The 25,152-nt window shown below is 43.0% G+C and overlaps 1 protein-coding gene and 1 pseudogene across 1 annotated transcript in view; one reads left to right on the forward strand and one right to left on the reverse strand.

Annotated features, from left to right (window-relative positions):
* The window catches only part of LOC121538286 (phosphatase and actin regulator 3), a 60,731-nt gene extending 56,538 nt beyond the window's left edge, over positions 1-4,193 (reverse strand). The window contains exon 1 of the mRNA XM_041846154.1: positions 3,899-4,193. Coding sequence (XP_041702088.1) covers positions 3,899-4,010 — 112 coding nt within the window. The 5' untranslated portion in view covers positions 4,011-4,193. The remainder of the gene's footprint in view (positions 1-3,898) is intronic.
* A 4,928-nt stretch (positions 4,194-9,121) lies between these two features.
* Positions 9,122-25,120, forward strand: LOC121538285 (annotated as a pseudogene).
* The last annotated feature ends 32 nt before the right edge of the window (positions 25,121-25,152 follow it).

Genomic DNA, 25,152 nt, shown 5'->3' on the forward strand with positions numbered 1-25,152 from the left:
TACTGTATATCCTATTGTGTACATATTTGTTTTAGTATGCATACAACTTTCTTCTAATTGTTATTTTTGATTGATATTGATATTTGTACTACATTGTTGAGGGAGCTCGCAAGTAAGCATTTCACTGCACCTTTTATACCTGCAGTATACAGTATTCTCCTAGGGTGCAAAGCATCCCATTGCTTCGTTGCCTCAATGGTCAGATGCTGCTAAGAGACTACAGTAAGTGAGACAGAGCTAAAGTGACTTGGTATTAGCAGGAGTGTGTAAAGGATTTGTGCCTGAACAAACTGATTGAACGGTTGGGGCTTTAGGGAACCATTACTGTGTCAACCATGCCTGGTATTACGTATACATTCTAAGTGGCGTATATAAGACCCTGTAGTGTTTTCCCTAAATGTCTTCAGACTGGGTGCAAAACCCCTCAAAGTAAAATCCTGGCCTGGCAACAACATCTCAGACTGTAAGTATTTGTTTAATCCTGTTCATATTACCCATTGTGCTTCAAATAAAAAATAGCCCTTAAAATAATGCAAACGAAGGGTCAAATTGCCTTGAATGTTCTACAGCTAATGCTGTGTCTTTGTCCTCTTGTTTTGTCTTCTCTCTATGGCGTTAACGAAGTGGATGAATACAGTGTCAGTCTCTGCAGCTGCAAAGGCCACTGCGTAAAAGGCTTAGTAATCCTTTGGCAAAGACTGCAGGCCGAGAGTTCCGCGACGCTCACACAGTGACGATAAACTGAGGACAGACAATGTGTACTTTGGGTCACCAGACACTGCTACTGTTCTCTTGAATGAACTGTATTTACAGTATACTCCATTAGCTGTGCCGTGTGAATGGGCGTAGGTCACATGTGTAGGCACATTAAAGTATAAGACCTGGTTCTCATAGTACTGCTTCAATGCTTCAATCACTGTTAATGTGTGATGTTGTTTACTAAGATGTAACTAGAGGGCATATTGTTACATTATCACATACAGGTATGTGACAATTAGATTAGCCATAAGTGGAGCAGTTTCATTAAACATTTGCTGTAAAATATTGATGAATGAAGAGGGTAGAGACAATTGTAAAAGTGCAAAAAAAGGATCTAAACAGATAGCTGGTTGAAATATGAATAGACAACAGTGGTTTTGTGAATCATGCTCATGCATACTTTACCAACATGCTTCTGGTGTGTGTGTGTGTGTGTGTGTGTGTGTGTGTGTGTGTGTGTGTGTGTGTGTGTGTGTGTGTGAACAGTAAATGGTGAAGAAGAACCCACTCAATTTAACCATAAATATGCCATAAACATACAGTCTTCTTCAACAGACACGGGCTGGCACCAACACTAAACAACTGTCCAATAAAATATTTTATGCAACTGTGTTAAAAATATCAGCTGTTGATAACAAAATGCCATTAGGCCTGCCGCCTATGTCTAAAAGCACTTGAGAATAAAAACGCCTGGCTGATAAACAGTCTAGGGAAGGAGGGCCTGTTCGTTTATGAAGGAAAAGTGATTAATCACCCATATAGGTGAAAATAGCTGAGAATTAGGTTAAGAGGTAGGTTAACTGAAATGGGAATAGCCTGCATGGTCCACGCCACAGTAAATCAATGTTCTATAGGCCTATGTAGGGCTGCACAGATGTGGAAGTCTTTGATCCTATCCATCATGTGGAACACAGGGTTATTGATCATAGGACAGTTTGATCTGCTCAGCATGGGAACCAATTGATGCTGTGAAACACAATGGCTGAGTTGGGATGGCCAAGGGTCCATGGAATGAGTGTCCAATATAGGCTACTATCCGAAACCCAGTCTTATGCTGAAGGCAATTGCTCAAATAATCATAATACATACACTATATATACACAAAAGTATGTGGACACCCCTTCAAATTAATGGATTTGGCTATTTCTGCCACACCTGTTGCTGACAGGTGTATAAAATCGATCACACAGCCACGCAATCGCCATAGACAAACATCGACAGTAGAATGGCCTTACTGAAGAGCTCAGTGACTTTCAATGTGGCACCGTCATAGGATGCCACCTTTCCAACAAGTCAGGTCGTCAAATTCCTGCCCTGCTAGAGCTGCCCTGGTCAACTGTAAGTGCTGTTATTGTGAAGTGGAAACTTAAAATATCAACGACAGCTCAACCTCGAAGTGGTAGGCCACACAAGCTCACAGAACGGGACTGCCAAGTACTGAAGCGTGTAAAGATCGTCTGTCCTCGGTTGCAACACTCCCTACCGAGTTCCAAACTGCCTCTGGAAGCAACGTCAGCACAAGAACGGTTTGTCAGGAGCTTCATGAAATGGGTTTCAATGGCCGAGCAGCTGCACACAAGCCTAAGATCACCATGCGCAATGCCAAGCGTTGGCTGGAGTGGTGTAAAGCTCGAAGCCATTGGAAAGGTGTTTTCTGGAGTGATGAATCACGCTTCACCATCTGGCAGTCCGACGTACTAATCTGGGTTTGGCGGATGCCAGAAGAACGCTACCTGCCCCAATGCATAGCGCCAACTGTAAAGTTTGGTGGAGGAGGAATAATGGTCTGGGGCTGTTTTTCATGGTTTGGGCTAGGCCCCTTAGTTCCAGTGAAGGGAAATATTAACGCAACAGCATACAATGACATTCTAGACTATTCCGTGCTTCCAACTTTGTGGCAACAGTTTGGGGAAGGCCCTTTCCTGTTTCAGCATGACAATGCCCCTGTGCACAAAGCGAGGTCCATACATAAATGGTTTGTCGAGATCGGTGTGGAAGAACATGACTGGCCTGCACAGAGCCCTGACCTCAACCCCATCGAACACCTTTGGGATTAATTGGAACGCTGACTGCGAGCCAGACCTAATCCCCCAACATCAGTGCACGGCCTCACTAATGCTCTTGTGGCTGAATGGAAGCAAGTCCCTGCAGCAATGTTCCAACATCTAGTGGAAAGCCTTCCCAGAAGAGTGGAGGCTGTTATAGCAGCAAGGGGGGGACCAACTCCATATTAATGCCCATGATTTTGGAATGAGATGTTCGACAAACCGGTGTCCACATACTTTTGGTCATGTAGTGTAGGCTATGTCTGCCCACTGGGTAAAAACTGGTTTAATCAATGTTGGTTTCACCATTTCAAACAAACATGGAAAACGGATTGGATCAATATAATGGAATGTCGTATTTTTTCCCCTAACTTCTAACCTAAATCCAATGACAGAGTTACATTTTTGGTTGATTTCACGTTGAATTCATGTCAGTTGACAACTCAACCAAATGTAAATAAAAACTAGACGTTGAACTAACGTCTGTGCACAGTGGGAGTGTCTGTGCGCTCAATGTAACGAATCACAATATAACCTAGCGACGAAAAAAGCGTCTAGACATTTCGCCTAAAATGATTGACCACACCACATGCGGTTTCTTCACTGTAGGCTGTCATCTTCACGTCCAATCTTATTAGGCCAATAGATACATGTAGCAATGGTGCAATGATGATCTAAATAGTATGGGTTTGTGTAAAATAGGCTTTGCTGTATAGGCTAGCCTACAGTTCATTTCTAATCAGCACATTTACTGCAAAACCAGATGGGCTACGCGCGCATACGGCTCCAAATATCACGCACAAATAGCGTTTTTGGGAGAGCATCCATTCATTTTAAATAGAACTGGATGAAAATGGCAAACGCGTCATGATTTTTTCCTCTCTCAATTGTCTGAGAATCACTTTTATTGTATTTTTTGCTGTCAAATGAAGCATGGAGTGCTTATTATTTCCGATGTGGTCCTCAAATCCCATTTAACAATACGGGATGGCTTTAGGAGACGACTGTATCGCCAAAGCGATTAGACTATGTTAAAACGCCAATATCATAACCTATAGAATATCCTGACAATAAAATATGTAGGCCTATCTTACCTGTATTGTGCACTAGATCGATGCCGGATTCGGTGAGTAGGTTTGGGTCACTTTGAGATCTGCCTCGTTGCAAAAGACAGCCTTCTATTCCATTTCCATCGGATGTAGCCATGGGGATAGAGCACAGGAATTCTGAATAAAATATTGAAAACCCTACCAGAGGCAGGCAAGGTCAGAAGTAAACAGCAGTAGTGCAGATATAATTCGTTCTGACAACAGCCGCTTTGAGCATCTAATGGGGGGCCATGGGTGCTGAGCAGAAATTCCTAGTATGTTGGAGCGCGTGTGTACGTGGGAGCGGTGATACGGATGTGCCCGTCTATATTCATGCGTTCATAACTAAGTGGGAATGTGGTAATTATCAGTTGTGAAGTCGTAAATACCAGTTGGATGGATTCATGTGCTTTGAACTCGTTGGGAAACGCCGATTGGCTACTGGCCAACAAGCTGTGACAACCTAAACTAAAAGTACAGCTATCACGCTTGTAAACAAATTATAGTGTTCAAAAACGCTTTTATCGCGGTAGGTGACGTCAGAGGTCAGCATGTAGAAGTCAGGAGCTCAGGGATGATAGACGAGTTTCCCACTAGTAATTACGAGTTGGAAGGGCGTTAAAGTGGATTTTTCCCAGTGGTATGTTGTAAATACCACCTTCAGACTTGGTTATGAACGCAGCATTAGTCACTGCCGCCTGACTGTTGCTCGCGACATTGGCAGCGTTTATACGCTGATTTATACAGACTGCCCAATTCTGTTATTTTTCCCACTAATTGGTCTTTTGACCAATCACATCAGATCTTTTTCAGATCTGATTGGTCCAAAGACCAATTAGTGAGAAAAACAAATATCAGAATTGGTCTTCCTGTGTGAACGCAGCAATTGTAGCCAGCAACACACATTTAGGCCAGGCCTACATACACATCTGAATGTATTAATGTACTGTCTGTCACCACATCAATGTCAACAAAGCATTTATGATTTCTGATGCTGTTTTGGCCAATTCGAATTATTCTAATATCCACAATAATAAAATAAAAAAACTTTGGATAAAAGCGTCTACTAAATGACATATTATTATTATTTATAATATGAGCATGGATGGTGATGAGGTTGAGTAGAGCAAAACATCAAGATGTGGTTAAATTGGTTCATTGAATAAATCTCAGCACAACAATGATTTTGAATTTTTTATATATTTTTTTATACTGCAACTTATCCCAATATCCTAATATTTCAATGTAATGTAATTATGAATGGCATTGAAGGGATTAACGATGCACCATGTAAAAATCGCTCCACCATTTCCTGGTTGCTAAAATTCTAATAGTTACCCTACTTTCAGTTTATGTGACAAAACAAGCAATTATAGTGTAGAGAATCATTGTACCATCTAAACCGCTGTGAAATATATTTTCCATAACCAAATATATTGTATTTTCAGCTGTTTGAAGCTGTTGTACCAAACCGAAAGTAAAATACATAAAAACGAATCTTAAGAACGAGAAGTATAGAAATAACTTACATACCTACCGCTTCTTAAACTTGCTTTCAATGAGAATGACAGATCTATAACTACAGTTCTATGTGAATTTGGTTGGTTTGCACAAAAAAATCCATATTGCAGATTTAAGAAAAAAACAGCTGGATAGGCCTAGTGTTATTGGCTGAAGGGAGATCAGTAGCCAAGGCATATTATCCATAAGTAGAGAGAGTAATAACAGAAATTAAGGGACAATTTGGTATATCCATCAGTAGTCTAATAGGCTACTGGTTTAAAGGCCTGAGAAGCAACAATATAAAGCCTTCTCCTCGGCTTGACTGTGTAGCTATGAAAAACACAGATACATTAATTTTTTATATTCTGTTACATCAAAATGTAAATATGATATGCTCAATTGATCAAACAATTAATCAGATTTAAATGTTGCAGGTAACAAAGCAAGTTTAGATCAGTCCCTATGCCCATCTTTTGCGCAGTGATGATTGTCCATAATAAACTAAAATCCTTACATCCTATTGGTCAACATGACGCGCTGCCATTAAGCAGTCGGGAAAATGGCACCGCACTGGTGCAATATTTATATGCTGGCGTTCGTTCTTTGTGGATGAACATACGTGTTTGTTACAGCAGACATACAAGAAACAAATCAGGTGAAAGATGCTGAGAGCGTCTACGTTGATAGTGCACAGACGACGAATACACGAGTAACCGAGGGCCAAACCCATGCCGCGGAAGAGGAGAGGCAATTGGAGGCTACCAAGTTCGAAACGAATCTATCGTTAACAGATTCTCCAAGCGACAACGAAGCTGACCATGTGCAAACCCATGACATCCCTCCAACACCTCCCGCAAAAGACCAAACCCAAGAGGCCGCGAAAGAGGAGTGGCGGGACGCTATCGAAACGAATCTAGTTGATGCTCCAAGCCACAAAGAAGCTGACCATGTCTCTGACACTTTGCAAACCCTAGACGTCCCTCCACCACTGCCTGCAAAATACCAGTTTCAGGAAGAGTTGGTGATCACACCATTGCATTCTGGGGATACTTACGCCAGTTTCCAGTTCCGTACCCTGTGGGATACAATCTTCTTGCGAGGAAGTAAAGAGTTTGATTTGAAATAATATTTGGGTCAATCACATTATGTTCTAGTCATCTATCTAGTAGCCACACAGGGACACTAGTCATCAGTGCATCTTCAGTCAAGATCCTGTAGTGTAGACCCACAGTGCGGGTTTTGTTCCAGCCCAGCACTGTGGTTCACGTTTGATTCAACTAACCAATCCAGGGCTTGATGAGTTGAATAGTTGAACAAGGTGTTGTTAGCCTTACAAGCCAGAATGTTGAATAAAATTACATTTAAACTTACTCTACCGGTTGTCTGCGGCTTGACCTTAAGCTGCTCGAATTTTGAGACAAAATGGCCACAGGAAAGTATTCTTTACCTGTTTAGTTTTATATTGGATATTGGGTTTTCCCTCGTCAATAGCGATTGAACCAAGCATGAAAATTGTATATTCTGAATCAGGGGAGGATGGAGAACAATCAACACTTTTTTGTGCATTTTTTATTTTTGAAATGTTTTTATCCGATTTCAATTTTCACAAAAATATTTTAAAAAATGTGTGGATTGTTTTCCGTCCTCCCCTGATTCAGAATATACCAATACTTTCCTGTGGATATTTTGTATGAATTTTCAAGCAGCTGAAGGACAAATAGCACAGACAACCGGTCGAGTAAGTTTTAAATGTAATTTTATTAAACATTCTGGCTTGTAAGGAATATTTACACGATTTTGCAGGCATTAGTTCCATGGAATGAGCATCCAATATAGGCTACTATCCGCAACCCAGTCTTATGCTGAAGGAAATTGCTCAAATAATCATAATACATACACTATACAGTGGGGGAAAAAAGTATTTAGTCAGCCACCAATTGTGCAAGTTCTCCCACTTAAAAAGATGAGAGAGGCCTGTAATTTTCATCATAGGTACATGTCAACTATGACAGACAAAATGAGAAAAATTTTTTCCAGAAAATCACATTGTAGGATTTTTTATGAATTTATTTGCAAATTATGGTGGAAAATAAGTATTTGGTCAATAACAAAAGTTTCTCAATACTTTGTTATATACCCTTTGTTGGCAATGACACAGGTCAAACGTTTTCTGTAAGTCTTCACAAGGTTTTCACACACTGTTGCTGGCCCAATTTTGGCCCATTCCTCCATGCAGATCTCCTCTAGAGCAGTGATGTTTTGGGGCTGTCGCTGGGCAACACGGACTTTCAACTCCCTCCAAAGATTTTCTATGGGGTTGAGATCTGGAGACTGGCTAGGCCACTCCAGGACCTTGAAATGCTTCTTACGAAGCCACTCCTTCGTTGCCCGGGCGGTGTGTTTGGGATCATTGTCATGCTGAAAGACCCAGCCACGTTTCATCTTCAATGCCCTTGCTGATGGAAGGAGGTTTTCACTTAAAATTCACGATACATGGCCCCATTCATTCTTTCCTTTACACGGATCAGTCGTCCTGGTCCCTTTGCAGAAAAACAGCCCCAAAGCATGATGTTTCCACCCCCATGCTTCACAGTAGGTATGGTGTTCTTTGGATGCAACTGAGCATTCTTTGTCCTCCAAACACGACGAGTTGAGTTTTTACCAAAAAGTTATATTTTGGTTTCATCTGACCATATGACATTCTCCCAATCCTCTTCTGGATCATCCAAATGCACTCTAGCACACTTCAGATGGGCCTGGACATGTACTGGCTTAAGCAGGGGGACACGTCTGGCGCAGCAGGATTTGAGTCCCTGGCGGCGTAGTGTGTTACTGATGGTAGGCTTTGTTACTTTGGTCCCAGCTCTCTGCAGGTCATTCACTAGGTCCCCCGTGTGGTTCTGGGATTTTTGCTCACCGTTCTTGTGATCATTTTGACCCACGGGGTGAGATCTTGCGTGGAGCCTCAGATCGAGGGAGATTATCAGTGGTCTTGTATGTCTTCCTTTTCCTAATAATTGCTCCCACAGTTGATTTCTTCAAACCAAGCTGCTTACCTATTGCAGATTCAGTCTTCCCAGCCTGTTGCAGGTCTACAATTTTGTTTCTGGTGTCCTTTGACAGCTCTTTGGTCTTGGCCATAGTGGAGTTTGGAGTGTGACTGTTTGAGGTTGTGGACAGGTGTCTTTTATACTGATAACAAGTTCAAACAGGTGCCATTAATACAGGTAACAAGTGGAGGACAGAGGAGCCTCTTAAAGAAGAAGTTACAGGTCTGTGAGAGGCAGAAATCTTGCTTGTTTGTAGGTGACCAAATACTTATTTTCCACCATAATTTGCAAATAAATTCATAAAAAATCCTACAATGTGATTTTCTGGATTTTGTTTTCTAAATTTGTCTGTCATAGTTGACGTGTACCTATGATGAAAATTACAGGCCTCTCTCATATTTTTAAGTGGGAGAACTTGCACAATTGGTGGCTGACTAAATACTTTTTTTCCCCACTGTATATAAAAACGTATGTGAACACCCCTTCAAATTAGTGGACAGGTGTATAAAATCGAGCACACAGCCATGCAATCTCCATAGCCAAACATCGGCAGTAGAATGGCCTTACTGAAGAGCTCAGTGACTTTCAACGTGGCACCGTCATAGGATACCACCTTTCCAACAAGTCAGTTCCTCAAATTTCTACCCTGCTAGAGCTGCCCCGGTCAACTGTAAGTGCTGTTATTGTGAAGTGGAAACGTCTAATAGTCCTGAACAATCAACACTTTTGTGTGAATTTTTCAAATTTCCAAAAATATATAAATAAGTGTGGATTGTTTTCCGTCCTCCCCAGATTCAGAATATACCATTTTCATTTTCATTTCATGGCATATTTGTTTCAATAGCTATTAACGAGAGAACCTAACTAAAAAGTTGGGTAAACAATACTTTCATGTGGATATTTTGTATCAATTTTTGAGTAGCTGAAGGAGAAATAGCACAGACAACCAGTAGAGTAAGTTTTACATGTAACTTTATTAAACATTCTGTCTTGTAAGGAATATTTACACGATTTTGCAGGCATTAGTTCCAGGCTGTATATACCAATTAATTGTCTATTGCAACCTGATTAATCAGACTAACTTGCTGTGCATTCACTGTCATCCGTACATAGGCCCCATGCCTAATTTGTATGACAGTTATGTCCAAGTCAACATACTAGTGTTATATGCAACTCACTGTTTTCCCACAAAATGTATATTTTCAGTCTCCCACTACCGACTCTTCCCGACGTCTCTGGGCCAGGTGATTTCGAAGTTCTCTGTGCGTGAGCTCCACATCTCCTTCACTCAGGGCTACAGGAGGACCATGCAGTGGGGCCAGACCTTCCTACCGTCGCCCCCTGGTGCCGAACTGTGGGTATGGTTTCAGGACACTGTCACGGAGTAATAATAATATAAAATAATATGCCATTTAGCAGACGCTTTTATCCAAAGCGACTTACAGTCATGCGTGCATACATTTTTGTGTATGGGTGGTCCCGGGGATCGAACCCACTACCTTGGCGTTACAAGCGCCGTGCTCTACCAGCTGAGCTACAGAGGACCACTGAGTATATACTCTATATTTATCCACACAGGTTCACTTTCCTTACTGTTGAAGATAGCAGCTTTATATCTGTCATCATGGTTAGTAGACGTATATATCGATACATATGTGTGATGCTAGTCTCACCCATTTTGTAAACTATGACAGCCTGCACGAGGGACCAGTATGAAAATGTATGCACTCACTGACTGTAAGTCGCTCTGGATAAGAGCGTCTGCTAAATGACTAAAATGTAAATGTAATACACCACTATCATTTGGCCCATTGATTCTTTGACCAAGAACGTGTCACAACATTTGACAGGGATGTCTTTCTCATTACTGGTGGCAGATACTGCCATTTTACCCACCACCATTTCTCCCAAACTATGTCAGCATTGAAATTCTATTGAAGTGAATGATAACCCATCGTTTCGTCCTTTGTCTTGTAGTGTGGATGTTACCTGGAAGGAGGTGACCAACGTCCTCTCTGGGATCTTCTGTGCCTCGCTGAATTTCATTGACTCCACCAACACGGTGCAGCCCAGTGCCTCCTTCAAGCCTCTAGGCGTGGGCAACGGTAAGGCTCCTCACACTCAGCACCCAAGTCTCTACAGTAGCTAGCCTACCTCTGAACAGAGAGCAGGCTCGTATTCATAAGGGATCAAATGGAAGAAAACGATCTGAAACAGCATGAAACGGGGAGGTACCATCTGTAATTGTCCGATCAGAAACACTTTTCTACGGTGTGCCCTAATGAACAAGGCCACGTGCCAACCAATGCTTTGCATATGCACTCAAAGGAATCATGACGCATTTACGGAATTAGATAGTACAGTATTATTAAAGATGTGAAACAATACCGTATTGATGTGTGTCCTGTATACGTCCTCTGCTGTACAGTAACTCACAGCTATGCTGTGTTGCCGCGGGAGGTCGTTTGTACTGAGAATCTGACGCCGTGGAAGAAGGCTGGTCTGGCAGTCCTAATGAAGTCTGAGAAACTCTTCCACAGCAGCTTCCACTCCCAGGCTACACATCAGACCTGTGTCAGGTAAGGTGTATGTATATACAGTCTGTAGCTATATGTATTACAACACTATGGGCGACATTTTCATAGTGCAAAAGAATTGGGCAAATTGCAAAAATTACTGTAATCCTCATTATCTGGCATTATTACAACTACCTTTTATCATGTTGTCAGCCATATCAAAGAAAAAGAACCAGACATTTTTGTTGTTGACTTTTTAAAGTAATGATGTAGAAAATACCAAGCCACTGATTTCACCTTCCATCCTACTTGTAATCCCGTTCGAGAACCTGTCACTGTTGATGAGTCCCAGCCTTGACATGACACTCGGCTACTGTTGTTTCAGGACTGGCAGTGCAAGTCCACAGCGTGGGAGCTGAGACAGACACTGAACGTGGTGTTCGACCTGCACTCCTCTGGCCAGAGCAAACGAGGTGAGAGAGGCCTCTCCTCATTCAGTATTATACCCCTTTCGCAATACTGAGCTGAGCCGAGCTGTTCCTCGCTGGACTGGTTACGCATCGACCATATATTTGCTGGAAACGTGGACAATGTGAAAGGAAAATAACTGTGCCAGTACAGTTTAGGTCGACTTGATAGTGTGAAAAGGGTATAACTATACTGAACAAAATTATAAATGCAACATGTAAAGTGTTGCTTTCATGAGCTGAAATAAAAGATCCCAGTAATGTTCCATATGCAGAAAAAGCTTATTTCTCTAAAATGTTGTACACAAATTGGTTTACATTCCTGTTAGTGAGCATGTTTCCTTGACACAAACCGGTTCTGGGGACAATAAAAGGTCACTCTAAAATGTGCCGTTTTGTCACAAAACACAATGCCACAGATGTCTGAAGTTTTGAGGGAGCGTGCAATTGGCATGCTGACTGTAGGAATGTCCACCAGAGCTGTTGCCAGATAATTTAATGTTCATTTCTCTACCATAAGCCACCTTCAATGTTGTTTTAGAGAATTTGGCAGTACGTCCAACCGGCCTTACAACTGCAGACCACATGTAACCACACCAGCCCAGGACCTCCACATCTGGCTTCTTCACCTGCGGAATCGTCTGAGACCAACCACCCTGACAGCTGTTGAAACTGGGTTTGCACAAGTGAAGGATTTCTGCACAAACTGTCAGAAGCCATCTCAGGGAAGCTCATCTGCTTGCTCATCGTCCTCACCAGGGTCTTGACCTGACTGCAGTTTGTCATCGTAACTGACTTCAGTGGGCAAATGCTCACCTTCGATGGCCACTGGCACGCTGGAGAAGTGTGCTCTTTACGGATGAATCCCAGTTTCAACTACCGGGCAGATAGCAGACATTAGTATGGCGTCATGTGGGCGAGCGGTTTGCTGATGTCAACGTTGTGAACAGAGTGCCCCATGGTGGCGGTGGGGTTATGGTATGGGCAGGCATAAGCTATGGACAACGAACACAATTGCATTTTATCAATGGCAATTTGAATGCACAGAGATACTGTGACGAGATCCTGAGGCCCATTGTCGTGCCATTCATCCGCTGCCATCACCTCATGTTTCAGCATGATAATGCACAGCCCAATGTCGCAAGGATCTGTACACAATTCCTGAAAGCTGAAAATTCCCAGTTCTTCCATGGCCTGCATACTCACCAGACATGTCACCCATTGAGCATGTTTGGGATGCTCTGGATCGACATGTACGACAGTGTGTTCCAGTTCCCGTCAATATCCAGCAACTTTGCACAGCCATTGAAGAGGAGTGGGACAACATTCCACGGGCCACAATCAACAGCCTGATCAACTCTATGCGAAGGAGATGTCTGGCGCTGCATGTGGCAAATGGTGGTCACACCAGATACTGACTGGTTTTCAGATCCACGCCCCTACCTTTTTAAAAAAAGGTATCTGTGACCAACAGATGCATATCTGTATTCCCAGTCATGTGAAATCCATAGATTAGGGCCTAATTAATTTATGTCTATTGACTGATTTCCTTACATGAACTGTAAAATATTTGAAATTGTTCCATGTGGGTTTATATTTTTGTTCAGTTTAATATCACCTCACTATTGCTAAAACATGCTGGTATTACCAAAATGTACAGTCTCCTCTTGCGCTCTGACACTGCTTCATATACAGTGTGGAGAACAAGTATTTGAAACACTGCCGATTTTGCAGGTTTTCCTACTTACAAAGCATGTAGAGGTCTGTAATTTTTATCCAGAAAATCACATTGTATGATTTTAAAGTAATTAATTTGCATTTTATTGCATTACATAAGTACACTGCTCAAAAAAATAAAGGGAACACTAAAATAACACATCCTAGATCTGAATGAATGAAATAATCTTATTAAATACTTTTTTCTTTACATAGTTGAATGTGCTGACAACAAAATCACACAAAAATAATCAATGGAAATCAAATGTATCAACCCATGGAGGTCTGGATTTGGAGTCACCCTCAAAATTAAAGTGGAAAACCACACTACAGGCTGATCCAACCTTTATGTAATGTCCTTAAAACAAGTCAAAATGAGGCTCAGTAGTGTGTGTGGCCTCCACGTGCCTGTATGACCTCCCTACAACGCTTGGGCATGCTCCTGATGAGGTGGCGGATGGTCTCCTGAGGGATCTCCTCCCAGACCTGGACTAAAGCATCCGCCAACTCCTGGACAGTCTGTGGTGCAACGTGGCGTTGGTGGATGGAGCGAGACATGATGTCCCAGATGTGCTCAATTGGATTCAGGTCTGGGGAACGGGCGGGCCAGTCCATAGCATCAATGCCTTCCTCTTGCAGGAACTGCTGACACACTCCAGCCACATGAGGTCTAGCATTGTCTTGCATTAGGAGGAACCCAGGGCCAACCGCACCAGCATATGGTCTCACAAGGGGTCTGAGGATCTCATCTCGGTACCTAATGGCAGTCAGGCTACCTCTGGCGAGCACATGGAGGGCTGTGCGGCCCCCCAAAGAAATGCCACCCCACACCATGACTGACCCACTGCCAAACTGGTCATGCTGGAGGATGTTGCAGGCAGCAGAATGTTCTCCACGGCGTCTCCAGACTCTGTCACGTGCTCAGTGTGAACCTGCTTTCATCTGTGAAGAGCACAGGGCGTCAGTGGCGAATTTGCCAATCTTGGTGTTCTCTGGCAAATGCCAAACGTCCTGCACGGTGTTGGGCTGTAAGCACAACCCCCACCTGTGGACGTCGGGCCCTCATACCACCCTCATGGAGTCTGTTTCTGCACATTTGCACATGCACATTTGTGGCCTGCTGGAGGTCATTTTGCAGGGCTCTGCCAGTTCTCCTCCTGCTCGCCCTTGCACAAAGGCGGAGGTAGCGGTTCTGCTGCTGGGTTGTTGCCCTCCTACGGCCTCCTCCACGTCTCCTGATGTGCTGGCCTGTCTCCTGGTATGCTCTGGACACTACGCTGACAGACACAGCAAACCTTCTTGCCACAGCTCGCATTGATGTGCCATCCTGGATGAGCTGCACTACCTGCGCCACTTGTGTGGGTTGTAGACTCCGTCTTATGCTACCACTAGAGTGAAAGCACCGCCAGCATTCAAAAGTGACCAAAACATCAGCCAGGAAGCATAGGAACTGAGAAGTGGTCTGTGGTCACCACCTGCACCTACTAACCAGTAAGAATTCCGGCTCTCACAGACCTGTTAGTTTTTCTTTAAGAAGCCCTCCTGTTCTCCACTCATTACCTGTATTAACTGCACCTGTTTGAACTCGTTACCTGCATAAAAGACACCTGTCCACACACTCAATCAAACGGACTCTAACCTCTCCACAATGGCCAAGACCAGAGAGCTGTGTAAGGACATCAGGGATAAAATTGTAGACCTGCACAAGGCTGGGATGGGCTACAGGACAATAGGCAAGCAGCTTGGTGAGAAGGCAACAACTGTTGGCGCAATTATTAGAAAATTGAAGAAGTTCAAGATGACGGTCAATCACCCTCGGTCTGGGGCTCCATGCAAGATCTCACCTTGTGGGGCATCAATGATCATGAGGAAGGTGAGGGATCAGCCCAGAACTACACGGCAGGACCTGGTCAATGACCTGAAGAGAGCTGGGACCACAGTCTCAAAGAAAACCATTAGTAACACACTATGCCGTCATGGATTAAAATCCTGCAGCGCACGCAAGGTCCCCCTGCTCAAGCCAGCGCATGTCCAGGCCCATCTGAAGTTTGCCAATGACCATCTGGATGATCCAGAGGAGGAATTGGAGGTCATGTGGTCTGATGAGACAAAAATAGAGCTTTTTGGTCTAAACTCCACTCGCCTTGTTTGGAGGAACAAGAAGGATGAGTACAACCCCAAGAACACCATCCCAACCGTGAAGCATGGAGGTGGAAACATCATTCTTTGGGGATCCTTTTCTGCAAAGGGGACAGGACGACTGCACCGTATTGAGGGGAGGATGGATGGGGCCATGTATCGCGAGATCTTGGCCAACAACCTCCTTCCCTCAGTAAGAGCATTGAAGATGAGTCATGGCTGGGTCTTCCAGCATGACAACGACCCGAAACACACAGCCAGGGCAACTAAGGAGTGGCTCCGTAAGAAGCATCTCAAGGTCCTGGAGTGGCCTAGCCAGTCTCCAGACCTGAACCCAATAGAACATCTTTGGAGGGAGCTGAAAAGCGACAGCCCCGAAACCTGAAGGATCTGGAGAAGGTCTGTATGGAGGAGTGGGCCAAAATCCCTGCTGCAGTGTGTGCAAACCTGGTCAAGACCTGCAGGAAACGTATGATCTCTGTAATTGCAAACAAAGGTTTCTGTACCAAATATTAAGTTCTGCTTTTCTGATGTATCAAATACTTATGTCATGCAATAAAATGCAAATTAATTACTTAAAAATCATACAATGTGATTTTCTGGATTTTTGTTTTAGATTCCGTCTCTCACAGTTAGTGTATCTATGACACAAATTACAGACCTCTACATGCTTTGTAAGTAGGAAAACTTGCAAAATCAGCAGTGTATCAAATACTTGTTCTCCCCACTGTAGGTGCATTTGCCTGCTAGCTATACTTTGCAAAGCAAAAATGGCACATTTTTCTAATCAAATTTCTTTAAAGTGAATTTACAATAGCAACCCACTTTACAGTAAAACAATCAAATGAAGGAGATGAAGAACAAATAACTTTTCATGGAAAAGTCACTTCTTTCTGCTGTGGTGTACAGACATTGGTCTTCTGAGCTCCATGAAAAAGACTGGTCACTGCATTTAGAAACATACAAAATGGAGGCCATGAACATGATGGTGATGTGTTGGGTTACTGGTTGTTTCCACAGAGTGGTCCCTGTTCAAGATGTTCTCTCGTACCCTGACTGAAGCCTGCCCCCTGGCCTCCTCCAGTAAAGTGGACGTCACAGACAACCCTCAGGTCAGCAACTTTACATGACCGCTAGCTTTACATTTCTAACTTTACATAATCGCATACTTTACACAACTAACTTTACATGACCTCTAACTTTACATTAATCCAAATTCTATTTAGTTAGCAGACGCTCTTACTCAGACTGACTTAGTTACTTCGTACAGTCAAGGAACAGGGCTTCAGCATCAGTTTGAGTTTCAAAAGCAAATTCTCTTTAAGTAAGAAGAAAAGTCAGCAGTCAGCACCAATAATACGTACAGAAATGAGAACAACTCAACACTCCACGGTCTTCCTATTGAAATGAGCCTTTCTCAGGCTGTTATTGGGACTGACGTCTTTGTGTATGCCAAGCTTTAGTCCAATCACTAACATACCTGCTACATTGGTGCATCGCAAAAGTAGTTGGCTGAGCTACTAAAACACCAGTCAACACTACTTGTATGGAGAAGTGCAATGGGGACTTGCTCTCAAGCTGTAGAGTTCAAACAAATTCTCCAGCTGGTTGTCACCTACAAATGATCAGAGATCCGGAGTAAGGTTCATGGCAGGGCAGGCAACTATGGGAGATCAGATGTAACACTGAACACTCATTAGTTAGTCTTGTAAACGGACCCTAGATAGGGTAGTTGTTCAAATTGAAACGTTAGTCTCATTAGTTAGGCTTTTAAACAGACACTAGATGGGGTAGTTGTTTAAATTAAAATGTTAATGAGTTTCTATTTTAATCATGTTCATGTTCTTATGTAAGCTGGACTACAATTCAGTTTTCTTTATTGTAAACTGCCAATGTGTGCCATTGTGGCACATGTATTTGTGTAAATAAAACCTATTTATCTCTATCAATCCTATGGTAGTTGTGCAGGATGAGATTGTTGTTGTGTTTCCCTTATAGGGGGAGCTGTTTGAGTTGAGCCCAGCCACTCCCATGCTGAGCCAGGCTGTGGTGCTGGGGAATCGGAGAACCTACTCGGTCTAGGACCTCATCAACCAGGCCACGTTCGGACAGACGCGCTCCCTCAACATCCTGCTGCGATGGAGATCAGCAGAGAGTGGTGAATGAGTGACACAGGACAAGGACACGACTCCATATGTGGGCTGTGTTTCATTCCAGGAAAGATGTTCCCTCGACAGTCTGTTCACTTCTCTTACACAAGTGGAATAAGAAACAGTCCCTATCCCTCTTGTGTATTTTATTTGTAAAAAACTACTCAATCCAATTACAATGCAGTTACTAAAGTACTAAGAAACAGCATGTTAATACAATGTTGTTAATAGTATAATTTTCAGTTACTGCACAGTAAGATAATGTCGTGTTACAGAAAAGGGAAGATTTTGTGATATTAATGAATTTTCATGTAGGGTGTTTTTATAGAATTGACCATATAGAAGTTATATTTCTGTTCTAGTATTTATATTGACCATATGAATGCTCACTCCTTTCCTCCCACCAGGAGACATGCTGCGCCCTCTACTTCACGGAGAGCGCTATGTGTCAGGCTACGGGCTGCAGACGGGGGAGATCCACACCCTGGTGTACAACCACCACCCGTACCGGGCCTTCCCCGTCCTCCTGCTGGACACCGTGCCCTGGTACCTGCGTCTCTACATCCCACACACTCACTGTCACCAGCAAGGGCCGCGACAACAAACCCAGTGAGTACTGCTGCTGCTCACCTGTTGACATTGTTCCACCTAGGCCTGGGTCGTGTTCATTAGGCAACAAACCAAAAAAATCAGACTAAAACAGGGAGGGTCTTCCTGGCCTTGTCTAATATACAACTGTTTTTCCGTTGCAAAACATTTTCTGTTGGGTCCCCTACTGAATATGACCCTGGTTCCTTTTTGATCAACTAACGTTTAGATTTGTGCACTTTGAAGAAGTAGGGCCTAGCGTTGATATGAATGTCAGCTACATATTAATAGCTCTTGAGGGAAAGGCTGTGCATCTATCAGTTACATATTTATGACACTGAAGCACATAAATATGTAACTGATAGAGACACGCACACTACATGTTAATGTTTTAAAATGTATATTTTGTGTGTAATGCCTTTTCCGTTATGTGTTGTACCCCAGTAAGACTAGCTGTCGCCATTGGCGTTGGATAATGGGGATCCTAATAAAATAAATGAATGTGCCTGACCTACAATGTCACATTTAAAGAGAACTTGAAAGAGGTTTTTATATGCCTATTGGCTTGTTAGGAAATAGGAAAGGACGTGTCTTTTCAATATTAAGACATCCCTTTTCTTTTCCTATAGAAGTTGTTAATTTCAACAAACAATAAATAAGACAAAAAAACAGAACTGAGTGTGCATAACTATTCACCCCCCCAAAGACAATACTTTGTAGAGTCACCTTTTGCAGCAATTACAGCTGCAAGTCTCTTGGGGTATGTCTCTATAAGCTTGGCACATCTAGCCACTGGGATTTTTGCCCATTCTTCAAGGCAAAACTGCTCCAGCTCCTTCAAGTTGGATGGACTCCGCTGGTGTACAGCAATCTTTAAGTCATACCACAGATTCTCAATTGGATTGAGGTCTGGGCTTTGACTAGGCCATTCCAAGACATTTAAATGTTTCCCTTAAACCACTTGAGTGTTGCTTTTGCAGCATGCTTAGGGTCATTGTCCTGCTGGAAGGTGACCCTCCGTCCCAGTCTCAAATCTCTGGAAGACTGAAACAGGTTTCCCCTCAAGGATGTCCCTGTATTTAGTGCCATCCATCATTCCTTCAATTCTGACCAGTTTCCCAGTCCCTGCCGATGGAAAAACATCCCCACAGCATGATGCTGCCACCACCATGCTTCACTGTGGGGATGGTGTTCTCGGGATGATGAGAGGTGTTGGGTTTGCGCCAGACATAGTGTTTTCCTTGATGGCCAAAAATATCACTTTTAGTCTCATCTGACCAGACTACCTTCTTCCATATGTTTGGGGAGTCTCCCATATGCCTTTTGGCGAACACCAAACGTGTTTGCTTATTTTTTTCTTTAAGCAATGGCTTTTTTCTGGCCACTCTTCCGTAAATCCCAGCACTGTGGAGTGTACGGCTTAAAGTGGTCTCAACATCAACAGTGAAGAGGCGACTCCGGGATGCTGACCTTCTAGGCAGAGTTGCAAAGAAAAAGCCATATCTCAGACTGGCCAATAAAAAGAAAAGATTAAGATGGGCAGTCTGAGATATGGCTAGATATTCCTAGAAGGTCAGCAACCCGGAGTCACCTCTTCACTGTTGACGTTGAGACTGGTGTTTTGCGGGTACTATTTAATTAAGCTGCCAGTTGAGGAACTGTGAGGCGTCTGTTTCTCAAACTAGACACTCTAATGTATTTGTCCTCTTGCTCAGTTGTGCACCGGGGCCTCCCACTCCTCTTTCTATTCTGGTTAGAGACAGTTTGTGCTGTTCTGTGAAGGGAGTACAGTGTCTACACTGTATTTCTGATCAATTTGATGTTATTTTAAAGGACAAAAAAATATGCTTTTCTTTCGAAAACAAGGACATTTCTAAGTGAGCCCAAACTTTTGAACGTTAGTGGATGGATGGATGGATGGATGGATGGATGGCACCAATTGTGCAAGTTCTCCCACTTAAAAAGATGAGAGAGGCCTGTAATTTTCATCATAGGTACACGTCAACCATGACAGACAAAATGAGAGAAAAAAATCCAGAAAATCACATTGTAGGATTTTTTATGAATTTATTTGCAAATTATGGTGGAAAATAAGTATTTGGTCAATAACAAAAGTTTCTCAATATTTGTTATATACCCTTTGTTGGCAATGACACAGGTCAAATGTTTTCTGTAAGTCTTCACAAGGTTTTCACACACTGTTGCTGGTATTTTGGCCCATTCCTCCATGCAGATCTCCTGTAGAGCAGTGATGTTTTGGGGCTGTCGCTGGGCAACACAGACTTTCAACTCCCTCCAAAGATTTTCTATGGGGTTGAGATCTGGAGACTGGCTAGGCCACTCCAGGACCTTGAAATGCTTCTTACGAAGCCACTCCTTCGTTGCCCGGGCGGTGTGTTTGGGATCATTGTCATGCTGAAAGACCCAGCCACGTTTCATCTTCCATGCCCTTGCTGATGGAAGGAGGTTTTCACTCAAAATCTCACGATACATGGCCCTATTCATTCTTTCCTTTACACGGATCAGTCGTCCTGGTCCCTTTGCAGAAAAACAGCCCCAAAGCATGATGTTTCCACCCACATGCTTCACAGTAGGTATGGTGTTCTTTGGATGCAACTCAGCATTCTTTGTCCTCCAAACACGACGAGTTGAGTTTTTACCAAAAAGTTCTATTTTGGTTTCATCTGACCATATGACATTCTCCCAATCCTCTTCTGGATCATCCAAATGCACTCTAGCAAACTTCAGACGGGCCTGGACATGTACTGGCTTAAGCAGGGGGACACGTCTGGCACTGCAGGATTTGAGTCCCTGGCGGCGTAGTGTGTTACTGATGGTAGGCTTTGTTACTTTGGTCCCAGCTCTCTGCAGGTCATTCACTAGGTCCCCCCCGTGTGGTTCTGGGATTTTTGCTCACCGTTCTTGTGATCATTTTGACCCCACGGGGTGAGATCTTGCGTGGAGCCCCAGATCGAGGGAGAATATCAGTGGTCTTGTATGTCTTCCATTTCCTAATAATTGCTCCCACAGTTGATTTCTTCAAACCAAGCTGCTTACCTATTGCAGATTCAGTCTTCCCAGCCTGGTGCAGGTCTACAATTTTGTTTCTGGTGTCCTTTGACAGCTCTTTGGTCTTGGCCATAGTGGAGTTTGGAGTGTGACTGTTTGAGGTTGTGGACAGGTGTCTTTTATACTGATAACAAGTTCAAACAGGTGCCATTAATACAGGTAAAGAGTGGAGGACAGAGGAGCCTGTTAAAGAAGAAGTTACAGGTCTGTGAGAGCCAGAAATCTTGCTTGTTTGTAGGTGACCAAATACTTATTTTCCACCATAATTTGCAAATAAATTCATAAAAATTCCTACAATGCGATTTTCTGGATTTTTTTTTCTCAATTTGTCATAATTGACGTGTACCTATGATGAAAATTACAGGCCTCTCTCATCTTTTTAAGTGGGAGAACTTGCACAATTGGTGGCTGACTAAATACTTTTTTTCCCCACTGTATGTATACTTTTTTTAAAATATGGCTTTCCTGCTTCTGCAAATAAATACGAATTCTCTCTCCTCTACCTAGGTTACATCCACTACCAGCCGTCCAAAGACCGCCTTCGGCCCCACCTGCTGGAAATGTTGGTCCAGCTGCCCCCTAACTCTGTGATCGAGGTCACCGTACAGTTTGAGAGGGCACTCCTGAAGTGGACGGAGTACACCCCCGACCCCAACCACGGCTTCTACGTCGGGTATGACTTTGAAGTCTACAGAAACATAATAAATACCTATTTGTCTATGCTATGGGTCAAGTTCTGTACTCAATCTGTCTTTGTCTAAAGAAATGCTAACTGCAATAGAAACTATGACAGTTAATGCGCCCTTTTGTCATAACGTTGTGAGGTGTTGTTTGCCTATAATTGCTGTCATAGCTTTTAGATTTGTGCTTCAGAACTGGGTCCAAATACAATTAGGAATCTTTCAAATTCCTTTAGAAATTCCTTTAGCCTGCCTGGAGTGCCAGATGGGTGGAGTTTGCAGTTTTACCACTATTGGTTCCATTGTGCCAAGCAAGGTCAATCAATTATGAAATAATTTAAATATTTGTCTTGACTTTGATTTTGAATGAAGATGGGGCCATGGCTAAAATTGAGATATACCACTTGTTTGTAGTCTGCAGATATTCAGGTTTCCAGTAGCAGATATTTGATTAAATGTTGTCCCTCGCTTCAGGTCTTCTGTTATCAGTGCTCTCGTGCCCAGTGTTGTCGCCATGGATACCAACAGCACCCAGGAACGTCCGCTTTTCAGCAGCTTGTGAGTCATAAGGCTGTTTATTTTCTTTAAGTACTGGTTGAGCACTTACGTAGCAGTTGTCTTAAGTGTGTTAGTTTCTCACCTGAGGTAATGCAATTTAAATGAATCTCTGGAAATTACACCAAATAAAATCCTCTTTGAAAGTAGTGTACCATACCTCAATTCATTGATTTGGAATGGAATTGACCCCCAACCTTTATAGGTTATTGTAATAATGCATTTCTGTATTCCCAGTTTCCCATGTAAAGAGGAGTCCAGTTACTTCATGCAGGTCTACACGGAGCCTCTGCTAGTGAACCTGCCAACCCCTGATTTCAGCATGCCCTACAACGTCATCTGCCTCACCTGCACCGTGGTGGCTGTGGGTTACGGCTTCCTCTACAACTTCCTGACCAGCACCTTCCAGGTGGAGGAGCCCAGCCCGGGCCTGGCCAAACGGCTAGCCAACATCATCTGCAGGCTCAGGGGTGTGCCGCTGCTGTGATGGGCCAGAATGCTATCATGCTAACGCTAACAACATTATCTAGCACATTTTTGCAGTGGGGCAATGAGGTCAGGTATTACACCACTTGGGAAATGTGAAGATAAGTTTCAGGGAGATGCCACTTTAAGCATGTGAAGCTTCTGCAATAAAAACAAAACTCTCAGTTCTGTTTCGTGGATGAAAAAGGAGTTAAACAATGAAGTATTTGATGAAGTGTCATGGATTCGATGAACGTTCAAGGCATTTTCTCGCCGTGAGGAGCAAAAAGGGTGGTATTTCTTCAGTGCACTACTACTGTTGGTGTAGTTGAACAGAGAATAAGGCCTTTTTAGTGTTTGTAACGAAGGAACCAAAGTGTTTGCTCCAGGTTTCAGTGGGGACAGTTGGCTGCCAGATGCGGCAGCAGATCACAGCAAGCTCTGATATATCTGTAACTGGAAAAAGTCATTGCACTGTTTGAAGCCATTGTTCTAGAGAGATCTGATACACCTCTTCAATCTAAACATAAATAATATGTGTACTTTTAGTTGATGTTGAGTGCATGTTGAAAAGTTAAATGCACTGACTTACAGATCTTTCATAACCAGTTAGTTGGATTTCTATAAACATTTGTTCATTGCTCACAGAACCAGTCAACATGGTTGTACTTGTAGAAAACCCAACCATCTCTACTAGAAACGGCCATTGATTTGACCAGATTTTCCTTAGCCAGCCATTGTCTGTGTTTCTCATTGACGTTTGTGTTCTCTAAATGGCAGTAACTTTGGTAAGCCTTTCTAGCACAGATGCCCACCACTCAACTTTAAGGATATGAGTTTGCCATGCATTATTTAAGACCTGATTTACCAAGACAAATACACCCTTAATACATTTACTTTTTAAGACTGCTCATTCTTTGTATACTAAAACTGCTATTAATGCTTTACATTTTACTGAACAGCATGATAATGTTTGAAGATATGGGGTAACCTGGGCTGTTTATTGTATTTTCAATTAAATTGTCAACTGACCAAACATTTGTCATTTTTGTTTAATACATGGAGGCTTGTGAAGAACATAGAAAAAAGGATTGCACACTTGAACGACGTGGACTCTCATCCCAGTCCAAAACAGTACTTTTGGACTGATAGAGAACTCCTGAGAATAAATGATGAAGGAACACTTGGCCGCTGAGCATGGATTGGATCAACTGTATCATAATCCAGTTTAGGAGTCTTCACGACATAACATGTCATAAGCAGTCATAACAGCTGATGTAATTCTATGACAAGCCATACAGTATGGACCTATTCAGGCAGATGTAACGTTACAGAACATTCCGATAGAAATGTATCATGAACAGATATCATTGTCTACTTTATCAGATAGACTAGGGAAATTGTCTGTGCCATTCTATTTCTATCTGCAACATTCAGATTGTTTCAAATCACTTAATACACCCCAGGACCAGGAGTTCACTTTCTGTATCCCATTTCACTTGCCTCAGCTGTGGAAGTGTGTGTATGTGAAGGGGAGGGAGCGGCTGATTATTTTCTCGATAAACAAGCTTGGCCTCACTCCTGCCAAGTTCCAACAGAACACAGACAGACACAGAGGTCTCTTTCTTTGCAAGTCAGCAATTTCCTCTCTCGCATGTGTTTGGCAATCTAGAGTGGGGGGAAAAAAGCCCTCTGCATTCCAAATCAAAAGCCTTGTTTATACCTGGCGCTAACAGACGTACTGTGTCCTGATCTTGTCCACATTCAGATTGTGCCCACATTTTCCAGACATCTGTCTACACGTGGTATTGAAATGTGTCTCTTGTCCGTACACGGTGTACGCATTGTGACCAGATTTCCCGGTCCCTCCCTGTTCATTGTTTATTTTAATGTGCATATTGATGCCATAAGTCAAATGTGCCACCTGTAAATGATTTAGGGGGCGGGATAATTACGATTTAAATGGTTTCACTGTCCAGATCCGTCTACAAATGCGTGCCTGACTACCTCCGGCGGTGGGCAGGAATATCTGATCGTGGACAGGATCAGGACAAAGGATGCATGTTAGAACCAGGTATAAACAGGGCTAATGATGGTCATGTCTGGTTTAATAGCTCTGCTAAACTCAGTCCATTTAGACAGGGAAGTGGGTATACTTTGGCCCGGGAACACAGAAGCTTTGTGCGGAGTTGAAGATTGGGGGAGGTGTAGTAACACTAGAAACCTGAGTACTCCAGACAAATCACTGGCCAAATAGAAGAATAAGCACTGAATCTGGTGGACAGCCAGAAAACGTGTACATACTTGAGCAATTTCCATTCTTGGTGTGTTCCATCATTTGTCATTGCAGCTCAGTGCCAGC

Source organism: Coregonus clupeaformis, chromosome 24 (assembly GCF_020615455.1).
Source record: "Coregonus clupeaformis isolate EN_2021a chromosome 24, ASM2061545v1, whole genome shotgun sequence".
Lineage (NCBI taxonomy): Eukaryota > Metazoa > Chordata > Actinopteri > Salmoniformes > Salmonidae > Coregonus > Coregonus clupeaformis.